This window comes from Petromyzon marinus, chromosome 7 (genome assembly GCF_048934315.1).
Source record: "Petromyzon marinus isolate PM22_M1 ecotype Great Lakes invasive population chromosome 7, UKy_Petmar_22M1.pri1.0, whole genome shotgun sequence".
Taxonomy (NCBI): Eukaryota; Metazoa; Chordata; class Hyperoartia; order Petromyzontiformes; family Petromyzontidae; genus Petromyzon; species Petromyzon marinus.
In genome coordinates, this window is record NC_133673.1 from 5,515,939 (window position 1) to 5,534,758 (window position 18,820).

Here is an 18,820-nt window from a genome sequence, read left to right on the forward strand (position 1 = left end):
AACAGAGCTGCAAATGTGGTTGAAGACGCATTTTTGCATAAACGAGCAACTTTTTACCTGCGGCACGCCATGGGAAGGGGAGTAGAGTCAAGGATGTACAGCATGGATAGAAAGGGAAACATGAATGGGTTCTGGAAGTGAGAAGAGTAATAAAATGAGAAACAGGAAAAGGATGGAGAGGAACAGAAAAACAAGAGCAAATGGTCAGGAACGGTGATAATAGGAAGAGGCCGCATAAGGAGTGTGTGTTTTTATAGAAGGCACGGATGGATTCAGAGTGGGGGTGACCACACAGAAGTCACGTAATTTCCTCGAGGTTTGAGCTGATTTTGATATATAGATGTTATCAAAATCAATAGTTTGTATGTAAAGTCACTGCAGCTAACACGTTTTCACTTTCAAGGCAGATCATACATCAAACTGCGCTCTCAGCTTATTAGATGAATAACGCAACACGCATACATTACTGTACATGGACTGTGTGGTTTGTCAAGAGCTTTTGAGGGAATTTGTTAGGGTGGCAAGTGTTATTTCCCTATGCACATTCTCTTAATTACAAAATCAGGCGTTTTGTTCTTCAATTCCCCCGTGCAACAACTTAATTAAGCCAGTGCCTAAAAACCCAAGATATAGATGGAGCGTTCCACTTTAATGAAGACATTATGGTGGACTGGGGTCTGATGCTTCAGTGTTCAATTTTGTGGCAATTATTATTCGTCGTTATTTAACCGGAATAGACCCGAGGGTTTCACATCTCATTCCCTATAGGGAGGCCTAACGAGATGGCAACAATGGTTTCACTTAACACTTACAGGAAAATATCAGCAAACGTACTATGGGAATTATACATCAACCGTAATACGTAGATATGTTTTATATTTTTAAAATAAACAAGTATATGTTTTTACATATAAATAGTTAAACTACGGCAAACAATTTAAATTAAGAAAAGTAAGTGGACTTGTGCAGGGCACGTCATGACTTTGTAGGATGATTGTTCCGCGGTGGCGAGATGTTAACTACCTCGCCTGGTATACAGGAGGTCGTTGGTTCAATCTCGATTTTGACGCCTGCTGCTGTATATTTGGAGTTTGCTTGTTCTCTCTCGCTCTCTCTCCCCGTGGTCACGTGCACTTTTCTCCGGGTCCTCCGGTTTTTCCTTCCACATTTAGAAACATGCGTTTAGAGTATATGGCTGCTACCAATGTCCACGTGAATAGCCACTTCGTTGAGCTATCATTTGTGGGTCAGGTCGCGTCTGTGGGCCTTACCTAAAAGCAAATTGTTTTAAAACAAGTATAATGACGGAGTGTCAGCCAAGGAATGCGATGGACTCGTCCACCGAGGAGACGGAGTGAGGAAATCCGCTCATGCGCAGGTGCTGGGTGGATCATGACCTTGCAGGATCGATTGCAAAGTATCACATTGCAGATCGTGAGAGAGATGGCGACGGCTTGGGGAGCCCTTCATCCAGCAGTGGATTGATCATGGCTGATGATGATGGTGAATGTGATTGGGGGGGGGGGGCTGGGAGGCCGGGATACAAAGCGCCCTCCGCACCCCGATGTTGCCGTGAATGCCGATGACTCACCCGTGTTGCTCACCCGCAGACGAATCACCAAAACCCTTCAGCCGATACCCCCCGCAGTGATGACGTTCATCCCCGTAACCACGGCATTCGCGCTCAATGTAATAACAACAACAACCACCACCACCATCATCACCACCACCACCGCCACGCACAAAGCCCCCTCTGCCTATCCCCTGCTAGACGAGGCTCTGCCCACGCCGTGCATGTCACCGGGGGGGTTGTTCGATGTGTGTATGCTGAACTTCTTTCGCGCCGTACGTAGCCAACCGTGCCCACTGTTCGATCGTGCTTCCTTCAGCACGCTGGTCAGCGGAGGGAAGCGGAGGGTTGTTTCAAATACAACATTAGCCTGAAGTTAGCCGTGGCCTGGACTCGAACTCGGGTGGGTCAGAATGTGCAATTCGCGAAACCGCTGCAACTGCCGTTGGCTCCCGTTTGCAACGCAAACCGTAGAGTCTTCCTTCTCATGGATTGTATTGCAGCCTCGTGAAGTGTTTGTCGATATAACAATTGTGGCGATTAAGCGATACGTTTCGAATGAAGTTGAATCGAGTTGGCTGTATGCATCGTCCAAATGCATCCGCGTCTCAAATATGCTCCACGGACACAGTTAGGAATATTTGCAAAAACTAACGTCAACCTCGACTTGAAGAAGGGCGACGAGTTAGCACGGCATGGATGTTCGGGAGAATGGAGTTCTTTTGTTACGTAATATCTCACATTTACCGTCGAGCTTACATACTTTATTATCGTTTAAGAAGACGAAGAGACAAATTGGGTGGGGAATTGAGTCTCGCGGTGAAAGGGATCGGCAGGCGGCGTGAAAAGCGTAGTAACCCCGAGTCGGCGCGTGCCCTCGCACTGGGAGGAGGGGTGGCACAGCGGTTAGCGCACTGCGAGATTAATCCAGCGGCTTCAATTCGGTGGGCACGACATTGGGGAGCCTTTATCCAACAATGGATATATCACGGCTGATTATGATGACACCAAGACCGTAAATAATACATCAGTATGTGCAATAAAGTATATTATAGATATTGAACAAGTTAATTAAAAATTATTGCGTTTGTTTACCGTTACTGAGAGGCTAATAACATTTTCCAAGGAATATTTAATAGTTTTTGAAATTGTCCAATCGACCGAATCGTCGATATATTTCCCCAGTAATAAAAAAACGTATTATGAATTTTATTAACCTGTTACGGAATTTTATTTTTGTTGTTGAGTGCACCAAACCAATAACTTTATACCATAGATATGCATTTGCCATACAAGACGATATACACCCTGATACATGGATGCCAATGTAAAACATAACAGATGGTGATCGATCTAAAAGTAGTGCTGTAAATTTATAACATGCTAAGTTAAGAATTCTAAACGTTCGTAAGCTTTACCGGGAAGGCTTATGTCACGACAGGTTTCGCCTTTTGATGCTGTAGTTGATATGAACACGTTGACTGTTGCTTTTCGTAAATCCAATTATGGAACTGCATGATCACACAGTGGAGTTATGCAAGGTGCTTCGAAAAAATGTCAACACTTCCAATAATTTGCAACAATAGCACGAGAAATGTGCTGCTGCCTCCAGGCTCTGGAGACCACCTGGAGAAGATGCCAGGCCACGCGTTGACAACGATGGCGAACAAGTGGAGACTCTTTGACTTTTTGAAGCTCTTAACATTACATTTGTTATCATGTTACAGTGTATTGTTCGTTCTTTTTACACGCTATCTTTTAACTCACTGTCTGGTGTTGTTGTCGTATCCTCAAATCTTGCCATTACTGGTATTAGTACATTTCATAAAAGCGTGTTAATTTTTTTTTTAAATATTACTCCATTCAAACGACAGTTCCATGTAAGTGTTAACATGTTTTTGAAGCACCTTGCATAAGCGCGGGATGGTGCCCATTTCCAATGGCGATCGCGAACCAATGGAGGGAATTAATTCCAAGTTATTGTGTCTCGGGACGCTCTCTCTCATGAAGAAAAAAAGATTTCCCACACTTTGGTACCACGTTTATCGACCCCGGAGGAATCTATAGGTTTATATCTCTCCCCCCACCTCACCCCCGATCTGAAGAATCGTTCAACATTCTCAAGGTGGCCGCGTGGCGCCACAGACGAAGCGCCACGCAGTCACCTTGCAGGGGCTCCTTAGCGCGTTGACCTTGAGTGCCCATCGCGTTGTGTGTGTGTGTCTGTGTGTGTGTCTATGTGTTTCTGTGTGTATGTGTATGTCTGTGTCTGTGTGTGTCTGTGTGTTAGAAACATTTAGGCTGGCCTGCCTACGATCCATCCTGGGTTTAACCAGACTGGATTGTGTGAGCTCACAAATCCTTGAAAGATCTGGGCAAGGTCCCATCGGTGAGCTCCTCCGGCGGGCAAGGCTGCGATGGCTGGGTCATGTAGCCCGCATACCCAGCCACCGCATGCCGAAACAGCTTTTGTTCGGCCGGATTGAGGGGGCTAAACGGGCGCGGCACGGGCTAGAGAAGAGATGGAGTGATGTGGTACAGGAGGACGTGGAGCTGAGTGGACTTGCCGATGACTGGTACCAGCGGTGTCAAGATCGGACTCTGAGGAGGAGGCTCGTGAAGGACGCTACTGGGCAGTTGGAGGCAGTCGCCCTCCAACAACAACGGAGGGCGGAGGAGCGACGCTCACAACAACGAGCGGAGCGCCGGGTGGATAAAGCACAGCAGGTTGGCAGAGTAGGAGGCACAGGTGGTGCATCAGCCACTGATCTCAGTCAGTCGACCTGTGGCACCTGGGTGTGCCCCGTGACCTCCTGCCAGCGGGCGTTCGACAGTTCACTTGGCCTCAAGGTGCACATGGCCTGGCACAAGCGTCGTGGTGACGTCACCGCCACTTAGTGGCGAATGGCGGTTGTTGTGTGTTTCTGTGTGTGTGGGGGGGGGGGGCAGTACTGTAGCGGTTAGCGCGCTGCACTATAAACCCGGCGACACCGGGTTCGATTCCCGCTCACGGCCAACACCAGTGACGATTATCTGCACCGGTCCTGGTCCTCCCCTAGGTTGACTCGGCCTCAAATAAGTACGTGGTGCTGTGTAAACAGGCCCCACTGGGGAGACAAAGGCGGTCGGGTGTGGTGCTGGTCACCCACCCCGTCGTGTATGTACTGTGCCGGCCGTGATAGCTCGCTAACAGCACTTGTCCCAACAGTCCGTTCAGGCTATACAGGGGACATTTGTCTTTGTGTGCAGATAGTCGGCATACCGAGGCAGGTCTCGTCCAATCCAATGTGTCTTCTCTCCTGTCTGTTGACGTCCGAAACAGTGATGGAAATTCCACATTTCCCTGGCGGTGACCAGCCCATCCATGCGATATGACTGGTGACACCCCACCAAGAGGTGGGACTGATGCACATGATGATTATGATGAGGTTGAGTAGACTCTGACAAAAGTTTTAATCTTATTCGGAGCCACAGTGATATTGGTGAATGTGTTGAGTTTTTTTTCTGTTATTCGTGCTGGTGCCGCATTGCCAACGCAGCATCACCAATTAATGTCTTTAATGGCTGAACGTTAAGACATTCGTAAATGTCAGGACATGTAAGTAGCGTATACCACAGCCTAAAAAAAAACAAGAAGAGACAATTTTTGTTCGAATTTAGTTTTAGGAACTCTATATTTCAAGAGATAGACAATGCATATGAATACAAGACGGTGGTCCTTCGTGAGTAACGTCAGTAAGCAGTCCATGAAGAGCCCCGCAAGCGGCTTCGGAGGTGCAGGCTGCTGACCCCTGGTGTAGCCCATGTGACCTCAGGCTGGGCTTACAACCAGCCGGCCACTGCCGCCCTCTCGTGGTGGCGTTAATTAAAAAAAATAGTTGGGGGTCAAGTCACGATATATGTTTTACTGAGGTCAGAGGTCGTATCTAGATAATCGTAAATAATATGGATGCGTGGTTCGTGCCGGTGGAAGTGAGATCATACTCAATTGTATACGAGGAAACATTTTTCAAGTGCGATTCACCGTTGTCTTCTTGTGCCTTCCACGTGCAGCAGGTGAGAGACGCTGCCAACAAAAGCCGAAACACCTCTCACATTGTCTATCCCATAGCCCTCTCTCACCTCCCTTTCTCTCTCCGATCTACTTCTCACCTTTCTCCCAACGTCACTGTCCTCTCGCTCTCTCTCATTTCCATCTCTCCTATTTCTCCCACCTCCACTCTATCTCATATCTCCCATCTTTCTCTTCATCATCTCCCTCTTTCTCATCTCTATTCTTTCCGTCACCTCCACTATCTCCCATTTTACTCTCTCCCGTCTCCAACTTTCACTCTCATCCTCCCATCTCCGCTATCCCCACTCTCATCCCCTCTCGCAACCTGCACGCTCTTATCGCTATACCAATAGCGTTCATCTCCACTGTCTCTCTCTCTCTCTCTTCCACCTTCAATCTTTCTCATCGGCTGCGCCCAATCGTCCGTTAGATGATGCGCGTGTGACACGTGGAGACTGGAACATTTCCGCGGCAGCCGCTATTATAAATACTGCCATTAGCAGGCGCTCCTCTCTCTCGCTCGCTCGCTGCGTTCGCTCGCTCCCATGCGCCCAACCCCCTCCTCCTCCTTGCCTGCTTGCATCTGCCCCCTCCACCCCCTCCATCTAGGCTCCCCACCCTCCCTCGGCACATTGCCCCCATGATTCACGGAGGCGGTGGCTCATTTCGCTTTGCAGCCGCTGCTGTCGGGACCGCATCTACCCGGGGCATCTGTTGCTGCTGCTTCTTCACCGAGTCGCTCCGTCTCTGACTCGGGCTGACCGCCTGCACTCCGTCTGCCACCCCCCCCCCCTTAAACACACCCTCCTCGTGTTTAGGATATTTGAATTTGCCCCATCTCCCCCCCCCCCCTCCCTCAACCTAATTCCTTCTCGATTCCAGAGATCCTCCCCCGTTCCGTGCACTTCCTCCTTCGCGCGCGTGCCTGGGACGTGAGGGTGCACCAATGCATGCGCGTGTCGAGGAGCCGACAGGAGCGAGACGAGGCGCCGGACACTGGGTGGCTGGCGCTGGTGGTGGGCAAGGAGACACGTGTTGCGATTATGTTTCATAATGTACGTTAACTCTTCTCTATTCTAATATATATAATTACTTTGCTCGTTCCTAGGTTATAAATAGCGTTTTGATAGTAGGCGTATTGCGTTTAAGCAATCTCGGATTATTCAGTTAAGTATATGAAGTGAAATTCATAACGTTTTGAATTATATTTTACAAAGGACGCTTCGGTAACAAAAAAATAATTGCAGCGGAAATATTACAAAAGAGGAACCTTGAAATTGAGTTGAATGAACAATCGCTTGATAACCAGGTCGTAATAATAATCATAATCTCACTTGGGAATTAAGCTCAAGTCGCCTTGAGTCACATCCACATTTCTCCATCTCTAGACATGTGACAGCTTCCTCTGGTGGGGAGAGCAAGCGATCCTCAGTGGGAGAGGGCGGGCGGAAACGTTGAGATATATAGAGGATATTGATAGAGGAGAGCTCGGGCGAGTCATAGGGGGGGGGGGGGTGTAAGGGTACAAGAGCGCCACACACACACCCACCCAGCGAAACCAACGAGACAAGACACACACACAAGACAGACACAGACATCACGGTCCAAGTCTCACGGACCACGCTCGCGTGCATGCTGTGCATGCCACCTGGCCCCCGGTGGGGTTCCCCTTGGCCCACGGTCGTATCGGCCAGCACGAATGTTCACCTCGGTTTGCATCTCTCCATACTGCGGCCACAAGTCGGGGAACAAGTCCCCCTGCAAGTCGTGCCTGGATGGCGACCTGGGCAGGAGCGACGAGAACGAGCGCGTGGTCATCAACGTGGGAGGCACTCGCCACGAGACGTACCGCGGCACGCTGCGCACGCTGCCCGGCACGCGACTCTCGTGGCTCACGGAGCCGGACGCGTTCGCCAACTTCGACTACGACGCGAAGGGCAACGAGTTCTTCTTCGACCGGCACCCCACGGTGTTCGCGCACATCCTCAACTACTACCGCACGGGCAAGCTGCATTGCCCGTCCGAGGTGTGCGGTCCCTTGTTCGAGGAGGAGCTCATCTTCTGGGGCATCGACGAGACGGACGTGGAGCCGTGCTGCTGGATGAACTACCGGCAGCACCGTGACGCCGAGGAGGCCCTCGTGAGCTTCGAGAACCCGGACATCAACGGCAACGACGAGGTCAACGAGGACGGCGAGGTCTCCAAGAGGTTCGGGCTGGACGAGCGCAGCCCCGACGGCGGGAAGCTCGGCTTCCTGCGTCGGTGGCAGCCCAGGATGTGGGCGCTCTTTGAGGATCCTTATTCTTCCAGAGCGGCCAGGGTAAGACGCGTGGGGGTGTTGGGGAGGAGGGGGGAGCTCACGATGATGTGTGTGCTTGCATTTGTGTTCTGTGTCTGCGCGTGAGTTGCGGGCACGGGGGGGGGGGGTGTAAGCGGTCAGCGCGCTGCGCTACGAACCCGGGGAATCTGAGCACGATTCCCTGCTCACGGCCACCAACACCGGTGACGATGAACTGAACCGGTCCGGGGCCTCCACCTAAGTCAAGTCAGCCTCAAATGAGTACCTGGTGTGGTGCGTGTAAACACCACTACTCGGGAGACAAAGGCGGCCGGGCGCGGTGTTGGCCACCCACCCCCTCGTGTGCCGTTCCGGCCTTCATAGGTGCTCGCAAACAGCACTTGCCCTAACAGTCTGTTAAAAGGCTATATGGGGAATATCTGTATTTATCTTTTAGTGGCAACCTAAGTTCGATTCCCTTTCACGGGCTGCCATCAATAGCAAGTGGTGTCTGATATTATTCCGGGTCTCCCCTAGGTCTGCTCAGCCTTTAAAAAGTTCCCATTGTGTCGTGTGAACATCAGCACTGGAGAGACAAAGGCGACCGGGAGTGGGACTGCCTACACCTCGTAACCCTCTAGTTTGAAATCTCACTCTTAATATGTCCTCGCAACTGGCACTTGCCGCAACCGTCCATTGGATTTCCTTTTGCATTTCTGCGTTGGAATCTTGTTTTTGTTTGAAGTGCTGTAAACGCGACATTCTCGTGGCGGAGATCACCGTGGCCATGATGATGATGATAATGTGTGGGGGTGTCTGCATCTACCATTAGGCGCTCTATTAGCGGGATATGGGCACAGGGAGACGTGACACTGCAATATCTGTACAAGCAGCCTCGCGCCTCGCTCGTTGTAGCATATCAACTCGTACAGGTGCATTGCGTGTAGCGCTTGCACGTGGCTCTGTCTGGGGGAAAAGAAAAAAAAATCATCAACAGGTCACACGCTATACGCTGTGCGTTATATCTCATCCTGGCATCGTGTATTTTAAAACGGGTCAAGGAGATCAAATGAGCATCGGGATCCATGCTCGTCTCCACGTTGAACATCGTGCCTCGCACCCTGTTTTTTTTTGTTGCTGTGGAAAATTCCGCATGACGGGGACACGTTTTACGTTGTCCAAAATGACCACCACTGGAAGTGCACATGCATTGTGCCGTGGCGTCTGCAGATTGTGTCGGCCAGCGCCTGCCTGCATTGTTCAGTGTTGAGGCAGACGCAGGAGGCGTATATGAATTAATGCACGTGCATCTAATTTCAGAGCGCATGTGATTGTCTACAGAGATCATCCCTGCTCTTGCTGGAATGCCTTTGCATATAATGTCAGGTTTGCGATTCCTCTTCTATACAAGGGTCAGGGCGCGTAATTAAATCCAATTAAAGCGCATCTGTGTTGTGCATGTGAGCCATGTACAGAAGTAACGGCACGTGCACATGCTGTATGACGATGCATCGTTGTGTCTCAACGTGCCTACCTAGCATTCCATATGTTGATATCGAATGTCTCAGTGCACATATTTGGAGAGATGCGTGACTCGGTCAGAGAACACAGTACCTGCACATATATGAGTGAATGCCGTGTATCCGTTCATCTATTCAAATGTGTTACATATTTCCACGCTAAGGCAGTGCTATTGACGGACGTCCTGAGTTGTTTGTTGATTTGCTGTCTAGTAGCTCATTATATATGTGTGTGTACATTATGTCATTTTTTTAATTGTTTTTCCTGCATAAACCATGCTTGTGCATTGTCATTTCGGCTGCACGGAGAGGCTTGCCGTTGCTCTGCCTCGACATGGCCGCTGTACCATTGGCTCCAACATGTCCTCACAATTTACGAATGTCGTAACATGTACACACTAAACACATCGTTCGCTGGCCGTGCTGCATTGGCCGTGGTGCACGCGCACGGGTAGTACCAACGACATAAACACCTCAAACACATTCTTCTTAAGAGGAAATAAATATGTACGAAAGGCAACGTTTCGGGGCCAATGGCCCTTCTTGTACTACGAAGAAGGACCAACGCCTCGCTGTTGCACGACTGTGCATGTGATGAATGTGTGTTACATGCGTCGTGCGTGCAATTCGAACGCAGTGGCATAGCGCTCGCAGCCAACGCTTCCACAATACAAGCCCCGCGGCCCCCTCCTCCAGAGTCGAGTCCGAATCCCACTCAGGCACTCGTCCACCTCTACCGCTGACGCAATTGCGTTCTCTCAGGCCGGTGGGTAGACCCAAGGCGGCGAGAGACATTACCGTGGCGTTTTGCTACGTGCCGGCAACAACGCGCACCGTCTCGCGGAGTCGTCCTTTGGGCCACCTTATTGGGTGCTCGCTAACACTGCCGACTGCGAGCGGCAGCTCGTTTAAACAGCGATTCCAGAGGACAACATCGTGCCCTGTTGCCAGCCAACGTGTGCGCAACACGTGTGTAACTGCAGTGAGGGGAAAAAGTATTTGATCCCCTGCTGATTTTGTACGTTTGCCCACGGACAAAGAAATGATCAGTCTATAATTTTAATGGTAGGTTTATTTGAACAGTGAGAGACAGATAAAACAATAAAAAAATACGGAAAAACGCATGTCAAAAATGTTATAAATTGATTTGCATTTTAATGAGGGAAATAAGTATTTGACCCCTCTGCAAAACATGACTTAGGACTTGGTGGAAAAACCCTTGTTGGCAATCACAGAGGTCAGACGTTTCTTGTAGTTGGCCACCAGGTTTGCACACATCTCAGGAGGGATTTTGTCCCACTCCTCTTTGCAGATCTTCTCCAAGTCATTAAGGTTTCGAGGCTGACGTTTGGCAACTCGAACCTTCAGCTCCCTCCACAGATTTTCTATGGGATTAAGGTCTGGAGACTGGCTAGGCCACTCCAGGACCTTAATGTGCTTCTTCTTGAGCCACTCCTTTGTTGCCTTGGCCGTGTGTTTTGGGTCATTGTCATGCTGGAATACCCATCCATGACCCATTTTCAATGCCCTGGCTGAGGGAAGGAGGTTCTCACCCAAGATTTGACGGTACATGGCCCCGTCCATCGTCCTTTTGATGCGGTGAAGCTGTCCTGTCCCATTAGCAGAAAAAACACCCCCAAAGCATAATGTTTCCACCTCCATGTTTGACGGTGGGGATGGTGTTCTTGGGGTCATAGGCAGCATTCCTCCTCCTCCAAACACGGCGAGTTGAGTTGATGCCAAAGAGCTCCATTTTGGTCTCATCTGACCACAACACTTTCACCCAGTTGTCCTCTGAATCATTCAGATGTTCATTGGCAAACTTCAGACGGGCATGTATGTGCTTTCTTGAGCAGGGGGACCTTGCGGGCGCTGCAGGATTTCGGTCCTTCACGGCATAGTGTGTTACCAATTGTTTTCTTGGTGACTATGGTCCCAGCTGCCTTGAGCTCATTGACAAGATCCTCCCGTGTAGTTCTGGGCTGATTCCTCACCGTTCTCATGATCATTGCAACTCCACGAGGTGAGATCTTGCATGGAGCCCCAGGCCGAGGGAGATTGACAGTTCTTTTGTGTATCTTCCATTTGCGAATAATCGCACCAACTGTTGTCACCTTCTCACCAAGCTGCTTGGCAATGGTCTTGTAGCCCATTCCAGCCTTGTGTAGGTCTACAATCTTGTCCCTGACATCCTTGGAGAGCTCTTTGGTCTTGGCCATGGTGGAGAGTTTGGAATCTGATTGATTGATTGCTTCTGTGGACAGGTGTCTTTTATACAGGTAACCAGCTGAGATTAGGAGCACTCCCTTTAAGAGTGTGCTCCTAATCTCAGCTCGTTACCTGTATAAAAGACACCTGGGAGCCAGAAATCTTTTTGATTGAAAGGGGGTCAAAAATGTATTTCGCTCATTAAAATGCAAATTAATTTTTAACATTTTAGACATGCGTTTTTCTGGATTTTTTGGTTGTTATTCTGTCTCTCACTGTTCAAATAAACCTACCATTAACATTATAGACTGATCATTTCTTTGTCAGTGGGCAAACGTACAAAATCAGCCGGGGATCAAATACTTTTTTCCCTCACTGTATATGCTTCAGTAGGATGGCTCTAGCTTACTTGAGCATATATTCTATTCATGTTACCCTTCATGATTTCAACAATAAGGACAAACGCATCACGTTGTTATGCCAATTATAAATGGCCTCAGTATTTTAGGTTATATATATTTTACTACAGTATACATTTTTTTTAAAGCAGCCATCTCAGCTCGTGTGCAGGTGATAGGCAAATAATGACATTGTTCGATCGTGAGAGATACCGATGGCTTTGTGGTCTTCTTCCATCCAGCAGTGCATTGATCTTGGCTGCTGATGATGACCAGCATTAATGCGTGGCTTTACAAATTAGCCACATGGAATCTTAACATAGAGGTCAGTTCGTTGGAAATAGATGGGAAATTGCACAGGAGACAGCAATACATCACGGTGTTTCCTTCCAAGTCAATGCCATCAGCTGATCACTAATCGATGACGTGATACAAATGTCATGCATTGGACTGCATTGTGTATAGATACGGTCTATATTAACATTCATCCATGCACTGCAAAGCTAACATTGCAGTTTGCAGCATGGCGCGAACGCTGAATGCAAACATGCAATGCACAGACAAATTCTGCATTTGCGGATGCATTTAAATTCAGAAGCATTCGCAATTCACACGCTCGTAACAAGAAGACACACGGTGACACTGACATACAGTAATTGCAATGCTGCTATGTAGGTACGCATGGGCTGCAATGTGCATATGCAACAAATGTCATGCGCCAATCTTAAGGGTCTCTTTAAGAGGTCATTAAAATGGTAGTGGATAGGAAGCCCTCCGGAGAGGTGAGTTTTATATATTTAAAAAAAAATACATGTTTTGCTTTGGATTGATGTATTCGGATTGACGCATTCGAGTAACCATTGAACCACTTGTAAATGTCTACAGGGCATCATTAATTACATTAACAGAACCCAATTTATGCTGTAAAGTGAACCCTTTGAGTGCTGAGGGCATATCACCAAATGTCAACGGTTGAAGCTCATCTATGTCCTGTGGAAGAACTGGCCACTGGCATAGAAATGGGGAGTTTCCACCACTGTCGCAAAACAGTACATGGAGACGAATACCACGAAATGACTATTTGAGCAGAGAGACGCCGATTGTTTTACGCAATTCCATTGCTGCCGAGATGTGCAGTTATCAATGAGGGCATACAGATTAATTTAAGAAGCCGTGCCATGTTGCATTTTCAATGAACGGAAAGTGGTATGTTGAAGAACCCATGCAATATTGCCTGGGTTCTTCAACACACCACTCCGAGCTCTTTCAATCAGCAAAAATATCTCCCGTGTTAAAATAATTCAAAATGTATCGATACTCAAACGAGTTAGGGCTGGTATTCTTCTGGGATAGAACTGCCAGTGTAGCTTACCCAACTCCTTGAATCGGTTGTTACGGTGTGGGGAGTAAAGCAGTAGCAGGGCAAGTCAGACGCAGTTAAAAGTCAAATAGGATATGGGGCAGTACTCGTACCGACTCGCAAATCATGAGCCGCTTGTGAGAATTCGACATCCGTATGCCAGTCTGCAAGTGTAACGTACCCATCTCTTCAAATCGATTGATTCAGGATGTCGGGAAAGTGTCCCAGCGTGGGAAGCATAGAAATACTAAGACAGGTTCTGTGAAGGTCAAAGTCAAGTCAGCATTAAAGACGATGTTGGGTGGTGCTCATCGCCATTGGCAGCTAAGGACCAGTGGTGGAAATTCCACATTACCATGGTGGGAAGTGGAGGGGGGAAGGCAGAGCCTTTCTGCAAAGGGCAATTGTTCACTTCCCACAAATCAGTATAAATGTGATTGATCCTGGAGGAATGATGGGCTGAATCAACCCCTCACATGGATGTAAGAATTGAGAAGCTCTAATTTCGCCACCTCCCAGCTGGGGCGGTGTGAAAAGAACCTCCCTGAATAGAAATAAGTGGGACTGTGCTGGGTGCATGGTTCTTTTAATGGCCAGATTTATTAAGGGCTTTACGTGAACAGGGTAGGCTGAAGAGAGGCGGGCATGGATCACGCGCGCTGTGACTGCAGGCAGTGGCCAGCTTACTCATTCCCGGCTGCGCTGCCTTTTAAGTGGCGGGCGTGCGGGTCACCTTTTTTATTGCGTCGCTGAGCTCGCTTGCACGTGGGAGCAATCACGATGAAGAGCAACTCAGAGTGGGCACGGGTGGCCACATGCGACCGGACGAATGCTGCTGACATATGGCATAGGGGTCTCCAGGTTTTCTGGCTCTGAAAATGGCTGTTGCACAGTGTGGCAATTAAATATTAATCGCCCTCTACTTAACCTGCGAGAGCCCACTGAGATTCATCCTTTGTTTTTAATTGTGCTTGGGGAGACTATGGGGAGACTATCTCCCGTCATAGGAACGTGGAATTTCCACCACTGCCTCAAGGAGACGAGCGCCTGCACCACTGTCGACTTCCTCACAAAACAGCACTCATAATTAATTCCAGAGGGATGAAAGACTGGATTCACCTCCAACCAGCATTTGAATTGGCAACCTTCCGATTGTGAGTCAGGCGCTTTTACCGTGACACCTGGCTGAAAAAAGCAAACCATTCTGTACGGCACAAGCTGCCGTGTGTCGAAATTGATCCAGCGCCAGCCGCTGGCAGTGAGCGTGCCTATGAACGTGTCACAGCAGCCGTTTGCAGTACGTAAAATTAACGAGAGTCCCCTATCCGCGTGTCCCCGCGAATATACGTCAGGCCACCGTTAAGTGAGCAGAAAAAAAGCGTCTGTGGTAATGACCCACATGCTGTTCGGCTGCTAACTGCATGATACAAATAAAAATAGGACGTCTCTGATGAGCGATCGCTATCGTCACATCAGTCGTTTTCAAAACGCGGCCCGTGGGTGGCAAATTAAAAAAAGATCTGTGCGGATCAAAAGCATGTTCTTTTTGCAGTTGTATCAAAATGCTTAGAAGCTGCCGTGACGCTGCGATTTCCGCACTGGACTTGCAATCCAGAGGACACTGGTTCTGTCTCCTATCTTGGCAGTTGAAACGTTGGTGGAAGTTTCTCGCAAACCCCATGCCTCTGTCCACCCAGCAGCCTACACATGGGTTCACCACGATTAGTCGATCGGCAGGTGGCGTGTAGTTGGGTAAAGTGTGGGTACTCAAAACCTCCTGCAAGGCGTTTGGCCACTGCAGAAGCCAAAATACTCCTCGAGAGAGACTCTCTGAAGCTCCCTCTAATGGAGGCTCTTCTGCCAGCAGTGGCCTAAGCAGGCCACCGCAGGACTGGACCTTTACTTTACACCATCGCCCTATTGGTGTTCGTCGTTCTATTCTTTTACATTGCCTAAACGAAGACCAATACGCACAACAATGACCTTGATGTAATGCAGCGGTACATGGGTCATAGGTCACAGCTGGCACTTAAACCGGAAGTTGTTATTTGTCTTTGCCTCCAGTTTTTTTTTTTACGTGGGGTTACAGGCTCGTAAAAAAATTTAAATACACTCGTGATGTTATGCCGAGAGGACTTCCACTACGGAAATGGGGTGACGGTATCCGCTCGTGTGCAGGAGTCAGATAGACTGCTGCTGATGTTATGCGGTCACACTAGACAGCTATAGTGCTGGAAATATGTAGGACATCAGTCGTTATAGAATATCGGTACTGTGAGTATGTGTACATTGACATTCAAGTGTGGAAGTCTCTGCCAGAGTGTCACGGCGCTCAACTGGACATTCAACAACGTTCGTCCCAGTTTGTGGCCGGCGGTAGAAATTCCACGTTTCCATGTTGGGAATCAGTCTCTTCAAAGGACGACAAATGTTTCCTTCCCTATGCCTACCCAGATGCATTTCTATTTCTCCCTTCAGAGTTCACCCCTGACTAGGATTTTAACTCGCAAGATTTTATTCGCGAGTAAAGCAAGCAAACTGCAGAGCTGCCCGACCATTAGATATTCACATCAGCTCAAGCCTCCCGCAAATCACGTGACGAGTGTGCGGCCACTCCCACTCTTAACCCTTCCCCGCCCCCTGTGAAAACAGACGCTGCTCCCTGTAGCTCAGTTCTGCTTGCTCCTTCCTTCTCTCTCCCTCTCTTCCCTCCCCTCTGATCACACTCTCATCCCCCGACTTCTTGACCTGGTCATTCCTTATCCCCCTCATCCCCGAACCTGCCTGGCACTCCTTCGATCTTCCAGCTGCTCGTCTTGAGCCGTGCCTTCTTTGTCACCCTGGAATCCTCGAACCCTTCGTGATTACTTTTTTTTATTTTTCCATTCGAATAAGAATCTCAACTCGTAATGTGCACAGTGTTCACTCACTCTCGTAGGGAGAGAACAACTCAGAGGCGCGGGGAACCACAGACAAGCGTCAAGGCAGCCACACGATGAGCCGGTGCCAACAATTACCAAAGTTACGCTGTCTTCTACGTATAAGTTTCAGTTTCTTTCTTTTTTGGTATAGCCCCGTGAGCCATTCGGCTCTTGAATCGGGTGCAACCATTTAATGAGTGATTGCATGTGGGAGGAAATCAGAGCACCAAGAATAAGAACCCTCGCATGCGAGGGGAAAACACTGTATCCCATACAGACGGAACAGGCGGAGCCTTGACGCTGGTGAGGCAGGGTATGCGGCGCCTCCTCAACGCCCATGGGGGAGTTTTTTGCAACATTTGCGCGGTGATTCACCAGCCCCAGCTGCCTCCGCGGTGCTGGATTATAGGCCACGTGCGTAGCCACCACCCCCCCCCACCCTGCATCCCACGGTGTGCCACGGGGAAAAAAAAAAAACTTGTATTATAATAACAACATATAAAGTGTCATTGTCGATGCGCCTTGCACACACCACAGGAAATAAACTGGACTTGACAGCTGTATAAGCGTGAACGTGCGCTGTGATGCCTGCTGTGCTTTCTGAATAGTTGTCCATCCCCCCCCCCCCTCTAAACTACGGAAAATCTCTCTTCAATGGGGTATCCAAATTCGCGTATAAAAATAGATCAGCAATACATTTCGGATCTCTGTCAATCGACTTCGGGATGGGTCACGGTGTTTTTTTTTCCCCATGACTCACCACGCCGGTCAGCGCTACGTAGCGACGGTTGGCGTCATGCTGTTTCGCATAATCCTTGATGTTGGATATAATATTGTAAAGTATCTGCTGATTACATTCTTCAATTTTTCTCATTATATTTAACGGGCAACATCACTATGACATTGAGGAACACCTTTGTGTCTCATTGTTTCTAACCAGACTATGCCACTGTGTATGTTACCGTTGGTGTCGCAATATATGTAAACTATCACGATGCTGTCTGACAAGATGAAAATCACCAGAATTGTCTTTAACATGCTGTTCGGGCAAGTCCTATTAAATCCGAAACAGCACACCTGGGGTTGGGTGGACAGCTCCACGCCTGAGCCACCTTTGTCTCCCTAATACTGATGTTTACACACCACACCAGGTACGGATTTAAGGTTAAATCGACATAGGGGAGGCCCAGGACCAGTTTAGCTAATTAATCATCGATGTTGGCCATGAGTGGGAATTCGTACTCGGCTAGGCCTGTTTCGTGTAGCAGTGCGCTAACCACTGCGCCAACGCTCCCCACATCGACCTCATGATAAATGTCTCAGACGCACGTAATAATGCGCGTACATTTTGACTTAAAACTTTCGTGACTGCAGGAATTCATATTCTTGGTTCTTTCGGTAAAGTCACGTAGATAAAAAACAAAAAAATAAAATAATGAAATAAAAAATGAAAATACAAATAATGATAAAATACAAATAATAAATGTAAAATAATAATAAAAAATATATATTTTTTTCTACGTGACTTTTCCGAAAGAACCAAGAATAACACTGTTGTGTGTGAGTGAGTGCGCTCGACACGCACTGTATTTCCTTCCACGCTCAGTCGCCTTGCGCTTCTCGGCGTGAGCTGCGCACTGCAAACCGGATTGGAACTCAAGCAAGTGCCTGAGCACTTAGCGCTCAGCGACAGCACTTCCTCCACCCCCGTCAGCCTCCAACAATTGGCTGGGGAAAAAAAAGCCTACCGAAGCAGCTCACGGACCTGTGGCTACTTGATAACTGCTGCTGCTATTGTTAACGCGTGGGAATCACACGTGCAATGAAGAATATAATTACCATTTTGTGTTTAGTTTGTGTCCTTCGCCCGCACCTCCGATGAGAACGGTTAGCTACATGCGGTGCGAAAGAAGATCAACAAACATATGTATACCATTATCAACGTTCAGCCATTAAACACTCCACTGCTGGATGAAGACCTCCCTACGGTGTGGGGTTGTGTGGGGATTGTCTGAATGTGCGTGCAGAACGGATCTTGAAATAATACGCAGGGCACTGCGTGTCTTCGTTTTTCTTATGAATCATTGCTATGCCTCTCAAGTACGAATACACGCATGATGACCATAAACTTACAATTCATACACACATAATTAATTTGTCTAGCTTATGCGTGTAAATATATTTCATTTTATGAACTGCATTGGTGATGTATAACAACAAGCTCACAAAACCTACCTTCTTTAAAACTGACATTTATATAACTAATCATTTATACGTATATAAAGCGAATGTTTCCGGCAATCAGCTTTTGTCATTATACACTGCCACTCCCAGACTCTCCCCATATCCACCCTCAAGCGCTTTGTTGGACCAAAATAGGTGCTCGCTAATGGCCCTATCCCCAAAAATCCATATGCTCTGGCTCTGTAGCTAAATCTCTATGTAACTAAGCACGCACGCACATTTGGCAACATTTGTCATGTTCTATAATGGAAACGAATTTGACGTTGT

At 48.3% G+C, this 18,820-nt stretch overlaps 1 protein-coding gene across 1 annotated transcript in view; it reads left to right on the forward strand.

Moving 5' to 3' along the window:
• Positions 1 to 6,246: 6,246 nt before the first annotated feature.
• LOC116939873 (voltage-gated potassium channel KCNC1) overlaps positions 6,247 to 18,820 on the forward strand; it is a 49,607-nt gene continuing 37,033 nt past the window's right edge. Inside the window, exon 1 of the mRNA XM_032948820.2 lies at positions 6,247 to 7,944. Within this exon, the coding sequence (XP_032804711.1) occupies positions 7,324 to 7,944 (621 nt within the window). The 5' untranslated portion in view covers positions 6,247 to 7,323. The remainder of the gene's footprint in view (positions 7,945 to 18,820) is intronic.